The sequence below is a fragment of the Charadrius vociferus genome, unplaced genomic scaffold, assembly GCF_000708025.1.
Source record: "Charadrius vociferus isolate BGI_N301 unplaced genomic scaffold, ASM70802v2 scaffold450, whole genome shotgun sequence".
NCBI classification, from domain to species: domain Eukaryota; kingdom Metazoa; phylum Chordata; class Aves; order Charadriiformes; family Charadriidae; genus Charadrius; species Charadrius vociferus.
The window spans coordinates 2,208,637-2,217,090 of NW_009646931.1; the positions used below are offsets into that span (position 1 = coordinate 2,208,637).

At 36.1% G+C, this 8,454-nt stretch overlaps 1 protein-coding gene across 1 annotated transcript in view; it reads right to left on the minus strand.

The window, feature by feature from the left end:
- The window catches only part of WDR70 (WD repeat domain 70), a 141,124-nt gene that overhangs the window by 129,076 nt on the left and 3,594 nt on the right, over positions 1–8,454 (minus strand). Inside the window, exon 3 of the mRNA XM_009894710.1 lies at positions 4,601–4,799. Within this exon, the coding sequence (XP_009893012.1) occupies positions 4,601–4,799 (199 nt within the window). The remainder of the gene's footprint in view (positions 1–4,600; positions 4,800–8,454) is intronic.

The window sequence follows — 8,454 nt, forward strand, 5'->3', positions numbered from 1 at the left end:
AGCAGGAAATGGCTTTCTTCAATTCTGAACAAATGAGTGTTACTGGTATGTCCTGTTAAACCTCTGCAAAAATTTAGAAGTGTCTAAAAACAATTCTAAAGCTTGGAATACAGCTACACTATCATTCTGGAAATATGCCCAAATCAGAGTACAGCCTTGGAGAGGCCCAAGGCTGTACTTGTTTCAGGGACATAATTACAACATGATTAGTATCCCTTCGGTACTGCAGGGAGAAATAGTTCTCCATTCCAAAGAAGAATCAACTGTAAATAAGCTCCAGACAGAAAATAAAGCCTTGCAAATCCATCCATCAAATTCTTCCAACAACCACCTCTATACCTGTTGCTTCAAGTGAGGAAAAGGTACTAGCACTCCATTAAGCTCTGTTAAAGATCTCAGCACATTTTCTGATGACATGTAGAAGAGAATATTAATAAATACACACTCCCTTAACACTGTCTTTTAATAAGTGTCATCTATTACCTTGAAAAATGCTTATGTCCTAGCATTAAAGCTGTCCATTCACCAACCCTGACAATGACTGCTTTGGCTAGTGTCCTGTCCAACCAGATTCTATTTTGATTGCATTGATCACAATTCAAATAGGCAACTCTTCCCATTTTCTTCACACCCCAAATTAATGCAAGTCTTTCATATAAAAAGGAAAACTGTAACAAGAGGAAAATATCAGAGTGAATTGGTACCAAGTGTACCTATCATCCTTAAAACAAAAAAAACTTGATACAGCAGTATTCCTTACACTACTACAAAACAAGCACTGTAAAATAGTTGTGTAAGTACTTACAAGCATATTGTACCTTGTCAAGAGTCATCACTTCTGGACCGAATGGAGGTGAACTATACTAAATAAGTCATTAAATCTAAATATTTATTTGTTAAATGTAACTACCATCAGTATTAACGCAGAACTTAAGCAAACACAGAAGAATGCTTTGCAACAGCTACCACAGACTTGAGTATATAAAATGAACTTACAGCAATTCAGAGAAAAAAGTAACTCTATTCAGAACTCACATATGTAATACAGTATCTCTGGTTCTCCTCAAAAAATTTATGTTCAGTTTGTACAACATGTAAATTACAGAAATGTATAATACTCAAAAACTAACACTGCTGACTCAAAACATTCAGCAATTAACTGCTGTTATTAATTTTCCTATAAAAACACCAATAAGGTATGAAAACTTCCCAAAGATAATAACCACCAGCTAGTCCTTCCACCTGACAATTATTCAGTAAAATACCCAGTGTAAGCTGGGCAGTCCTGGACCAACCCTAGACTCAAGAGATGCTAACCTCATAGCAAGCGATTTTGACAAATGTCTCTATTGACAGTCTCTCATAAGAAAGAAAAAACAACTGAACAAGCAAAGGTGGAAAAACAACGTTCCTATTATATAAACTGCAGCTAAAGTCAGGCTTGAGAGACAGTGGCAAGCTACCAGGGCAAAGCCAGTATATTGGTGCACTTTATGCTATACAAAATACACAGGACTTCACATTACAGAACTGCAACTCATATAACTATTAAAGAAAAAATTGTTTCCTTCAGGGTCAAAAATAAAGATACTTGTGTTTTAAAGAAGTTACTTCAGCATCAAAATATGATAGCAAAAGACAGTCAGTCTCACTGTACATCTGGAAACAAAACAAAAGAATTATTCAATGGAGCTTTCCGTTTCTCCTCTCCCAGTTCTGCCCCCATGCATACCAACCACAGCCTGAAGTACAAGCAAGAAAAAGGAATCACAGAGTTCTCATAACAGCAACACCTGCCTTCCTTGGGGCTCATAGGATCACACTGTGATCACCAATCGATCAACAGGAAATCAGGAAAGCACAGCTGCTTCCTGATTCCCTTCACAGGAAAGAAACTAACTGAGTTCACAAGCAGCAGTAAGGGGAGGCTCTAGACCCCAAAGGCCTCTGGCATCCACGCTGACACAAAATCTTCCCCGTTATAAATTAACTGTTTAGGCTGAAAACCCACAAGTCTCATATTTCTGCTGCTCTGCTTATTCTCAACCAAATCTATTCTAGACTGTTTTGTAACTATTGTCTTAAGTTCAGACAAACTTAAATCACACCAGTCTGCAATGCAGTTACCTTTCTGTCTGAAACTTTTCATTGGGGTCTTTTAACTCCAGTTTCCAGTAAATCCAGTTTATTCAGCATTATTCAAATACATGTAAATAAAAAATTAACACCACAATCTTGCTAGAAATTAAAACAGTCAACCAGCAAACAAAACAACTACTGAGAGAGATAGGTTGAAGTAAAATCAGCTGGTTTCACACATTGTTTTTTCCCTTTGGCATTCTAGAAAAGTTTACAGAACTAAAGCTAGAATTTCACTAAACAAGATGCCCACTGCCCTTTGGAGAGAGATAATGAAAATAAAATTATATTCAGTGCTCAGAATCCACAAATATGACAGGCATACAAGCAATTATACAAAAAAAAATTAAAAATCTGTATCTCACTGCCACACAACAGACATCATGTTAAGGTAACAATCCAGCTGGTTTTTTCCAAAATTATTTATATGCATAATAGACTGCATTTTAGAGATTACTAAGGTGCAGCCATCTTTGACGGAAGACAACAGAAAATAGGTACACAGCACACTATAGCACAGAGGGATTAAAAAGAAATAGATGTTTTCTATCACATTGCTGATAACCCCCTCTTCTCTTCATAATCTACCTTTACCACTAAAAGCCTTACCCTGTTCTGTGGAACAGACTGTCTCCAAAAATAAACACAGTTTTACCACTTAAGAGGTGTTACACATCTTCCTGCAATTTCTCAATTATTAAATACTACCGTTTTCCCACACTGCTATGCTATGTAAATGAGTGCTCAGCATTTAGTTACTTTCTCCCACAAGGCCTCTTATATCCCATAAATATGAACAAATGAAGGAGCCTGCTACAACTTGGCACTAATCTATAGTTTGAACATGATTACATTTGAGAATCCATATAGCACTCACTACTGAGACAAAAGAGGCGATTATACCATAAACTGAAACAGTAATATGTATAGGGCTCTTGATTCACATGAACCTAATTACTCAACTAAAATTACTCAACAAAAAAGACAAAGGATGCCAGCCGTCCACTGATGATGCAATAAAACAGATGCTGGATATTTAAAGTATTTCCATTATAGCTTATGTGACCAACATGGTGAAACTTTCTTTGACACAACCAAATAACTTTGCTAATTCAGTATGAGTAGGCAAGACTATTGCGAACACACTCAGTTGAAAGGTATACACATATTTTACAGAAAGTGACTTCCCTAACAGACCACGGAACCAGGAGAAAAATTTTCCCAAATTTTAATCCAGCCTTACAACAAAATTATGGCCAAACCACAAGCTACTTGTATCAATTCTCGTTTGCAAAAGAAAACTCAAATAATTTCTGGCATGAGTTACAAGAAAAATAGAGGTATATAAGGTGAACCACCATTAACTAGCTAATCTGATAAGTGTGGTTTTTAAGCAAAATTCTCTATAATTTTCCAACATATGCAAAATTCTCTTAATTATTATAAAGAAGAATCTGGAGATACTCAGTTTAGAAATCAACTAACTAAAAAAAAAAGCCAAACTGTGATCATACAAGGTTAGACTAACTCTAAAAATCAGTTACATCATTGCTTAAGTATTTTCTCTCACTCATTTTAAGTAAGCAGTCTAAACATATGTTTTAAAGTTCACAAGACAAGATAAAGAGATTTTACAGGAAAAGGACAAACAAACCAGACACCTAGTCAAAACTGAAGAGGAATTGACGAGAAACGCTTGAGACATCTGGGAATTTGTCTTTTAAGATTTTTTAGGTTTGTATTTGTGTAACAGGACATACAGGCTTTCACAAATGGTTCAAAAACAGTGTAAGGAAGGCCTTTTTTACAGGATTTCTATCACTGCTGCTAAAAAACAACAAGGAAAGCACCATACAAAATCCACTGCCATAAAATATCCACTCCAGTAAGTTTTCCAGAATGTTAGGGGTTTTCTTGCTTTTAACATAGATAGAAAAGACAATCTACATTCAGTCTAACAAACTAATCTGGCACATACTTAGGTTTAGAAAAAAAACAAACCAAGAGAAACAAAAAGAAAAAGAAGTCCTCCTTAGTTACCACAGTTCATTTTCTCAAAACAGTTTTGGCACAATTGCTCTCCCTAGGTTCAAGCCCACCTCTATCTCCTCTTTCTTGTAAAAAATTCTGCACATGCATTGGGAAACACATCGTATAAAATACTAATATAAAATAGTTATGTATATAGTTCTTTCATAACATGAAAACAAAAAAAAGTAAACAATGCATACTAATTGATGATGAATTTCCCGTGAGATTCATACCCATACATATTTTAAAATCCCACCACTTTTAAATAAATGCATTTATTTGCATTTGTTGAATAATCATTAAAAAAAAGAAACACATTTCAAACAACAGTCATTTTTCACCTGCAAATTCAATCATAAACGGAAGAGCACGCTTACAAATTAGAGTCTACTCAAAGCATTAAAACATTAAGTAGGAACAAAATACTTACATTATCTTCCTCCTCTGTATCATCATTGTCATTATCTTCATCGCTATCCTTGAACCCAGGCGGAAGTGGTGGCCCAATGAATTCACCATCTTCATCATCAGTATCGTCAGCTGGACCTTGAGCAGAAGTCTGAGATTGCATGGAAGGACCAGTTAACTCTTCATCTGAGCTATCTTCACTTTCACTACTGACTGTCCCTCTGCATGGAAGAATTTAAAAAAATACTATTTCAAGAACATCAGCACTTCCATAGGAATTTTCAGATAAAAGATGTTGAGCACTGTTGTAAGTGTGTAAACACTGAAATTAGCAGCATAACGTAAACTAATTTTCATTAACAAAGTGTGGGCCCACCATCATCTTGAAGGCATAAACAACGCTTTTAAAAAAGGAATACCATAGTAACAGACAGTTCAAAAAGATAGACAAAATAAAACAAAGGAAAAGTTAGATGGACTGTAAAATCAACAGTACCACCTCACTAGTATGGATTTCAATATTACTTAGAAGCCAACAGAATATATTGTTAGAGTATTTTCAAGATTTTGCTTCAAGTTGCAACTTGTGCAGATGCTCTGCACCTCTCTTGGCTGGGTGGAACTCAAAACAGTAATCGCCCAGGCTCACAACCAGAGTGAGGACACAAAGCACAGCACTTGCCTTATAATGCTGGTAAAGAATAACAGGGAATCAGGCACTTTCAACCAAATATTCAATGCTGACACAAATCTAGACTATAAAAGTTACATTAAGTTATCATTTTGCTGCTGTCCAAATCAGTTGTGTGCACACTTTATTTTTGGTATTGGAAAAATTCTGGAAAGCAAAGCTATTTAATTCATGTTCATTCAGTTTATTCAAAATAAATGTGCTCCCTCTGCTGGTAGGTATCAAGTACTCGATACTCTAACTGGCAGAAGGTCTAAAAGTGCAGAAAAGCAGGTAGTAGGTTACACAGCAAATATTCCTGTTGAATAAGCAATTGAGATTCTATTTTAGGAAGAAATCAAAACAAACTAAAACCAACAGGAATTAGGTCCTCAGATGTTACAGTGATGAGAAGGGTTTGCATGCCTGAATGCTTGTCTAATTCTTCCAACTATATTTACTAGCCTAATAAAAGATATTACCTCTACTTATAAACTTTGTTTTGCATAGTGATGAGAGACATTTAAAGACCTAGATCAAGATATGATTATCTAATAAATCTAAGTCAAATAGAAAGAGCTTCTCTTACTCTATAGCAATGTGGCAATCAATATCCTTTCACCAAAAGGGACCTTTTCCAGCATGTGAGGAAGAGGTTGGGACCTTCAAAGTTCTCCACATTAGGTATCCCCAAAACTAATAACTTTACAATACTATGTGCAGAAGAGTTGTGTTTTAAGAGTCCATATTCAACCTTAAACTAGCAAACCATTTATCTTTTCCCTAAAAGCCAAACTATTTAATTACTTTTGGAACTAAACCAAATATACACTGTGGATGCCAGTGAGAAGAATGTATACAATATAATGATTCAAGGAGGCCTTTCCAATCCTGGAGTCTCAGATTTTCAGATCGTTCCCTGGGCGTCCAGTAACAATACTTGGCTTCCTTCCTAATTACCTATCCTTATCATTCCCTCATTTGCTAGGAAGGATAAGTAGACCACATCCAACATTTCAGTATTTTGAAGGGCACTGTAATCACTCTGCATGTGAAATGACCAGAATTGCAGTGCTAGTTTTCACCACACTCGAAGCTTGGCACGGACAGCCAAGCACTCCAGCTACAGTTACTGGTCTCCTCTGTCCTAGCTGGAAGAAAGTCAAACATAAAACCACCCCAATGCATTCAGACCAAAAGCCCATCCACATCCACCCTCCTGACAGTGCCAGGAGTGGTGCTGACAGAAAGGACGAAACAAGTGGCACTTCTTTCAACTATCGGCCTTACAGTGTTACTCTACCAGGGGCTGTAAAGAAATTAGAACCAGTTTGCTAGCCCCTTTCCCAGGATTCAGAGAAGTGTAAGGAATTGGGTTTTTTGCTTTCCCTTATTACCTCCTCAGTAAGTGAAACAAACTTTAAGGGGAAAAAGTTTAGAGCACAGATGGCACACAGACAGCGGAAATAACAAAAAGCATTCTGAGAGTTGTGCAAGTATGTGGGCATATCCCCCCCACCGCGTTCACTCCCCTCACATCATCCACTCTATTTTCTCAGGTTTTTTCTTTTTATATACTAGCAGACACTTTCATTTCACAAAGCATAATTATTATACTTATGCACAAATATTATAATTATTACACTTACGCATAAATACGTAAGTACCGTAACTATTGTAAACACTTCTCTACAGCAAAGTAGCTCAAAAGCAAAAAGAATCAGTAGCTGTTCTTCACATCTTTTTGGAGTGACAAACCACTTTGTAACAATTAAAAAAATATCATGAAGGCTACTATGTTAACTGGAAGTACTTGGAATTTTAAAAAAAGTAATGTTCAGGAAAGCGTTGCCATTTTCAGAGAATAGAACAAGATATATATATATTAGATCAGTTTATAGTAACCAAAATCTACATTATAAAAAGAACTACTGACAGTCATGCATTCCAGACTTGTCAATTGTCAGTTGTAGGAACGTTCCTCTGAACGAAGCCTGAGTCACAAAGGCATGTCTCCTTCATTAGCTTCCTGTTTTTAGCACTAAGTACTAAGCTACATATCAGATTTTACAAGGAAACATAAAACTTCCAGGAGAGCTTTTCATGTCATGCCCTCCCTTCTCAACGCTTGTTAAAAACAAAGAAGTGAAACAAAGAAAACTTAGTATCAGCAGAACTCTGGTGAGTTACCAGAGCCTACCTAGGAACTCAGAATATGGAAAGGTATTTGTTATCTTCCTTTATAGTCCCTGGAGTTCTCTTCTGCGAAGTCCATTAGTGAAATGAGATGATTAGGGAAAGGCTTTATAGCACCTGACTGCTTTCCAACTTACAATTTGTTTTAATTCTTTATACAGTACACAATCACATTACATTTAAATTACTGTGATCCCTCATTATTTTACCAGATAGGTATCCAAGATCATCAAAAGCAAATGGGAGCACAGAGTATTTTTCCCTAATGCACAACACATAACACAGGATCTATAGGGTAGTATATCGTGCTATCAGTTATTTCAGTAAGAATGCACGGCTCATTTGAGTTTTCCACAGAGCAACAGGTGAAAAGTAAATTTTGTAACAGGAATTTGTTCACAGTCTGAAACACCAGAAGTTTGTCTATAATAACCTACCACATATATACTCTATCAGCCCATAAAATAAATATATATAGGTCTACTAGAGTCTTGTATGAGTTATTAGACTTCCATAAATACAGAAACCTAAAACTTTACAGTGCACTGATCTCCGCAATCCCTGCCACGCAATGGAGTTGCGTGGCCCCCATTACCTTCAGTTACTTTTGATTTCCCAGTGTTTCAGAATTCAGACTGTCAAAGCAGTAGCATTTATTGTTTGTCAATAACAAATAAACCTTGGCAAGTTTGAGAGTAAATTTCAGACTGAGGTCAAAACAAAATACTTTCTCAACCCTATCACTACTCTATACAATATGCATACAGAGGCTCTCCCGCTACTTTGCTTTCTTTTTCAGAAGGCATGAACAAGTATATTCTATCTACAAGTGGAAACAATAGCTGCTCATTAAGTCAGCACATGTAGCCATTATATTTGCCCTAATATTTTAAAAATATCCACAGATAACAACATTGTTGTTATTTTTTAACGAAAGTATACCAAACAGGATTAGGAAGGAGACTGCAAGATTAACTATTAAATATACATCATAATGTCAATATTTAAAA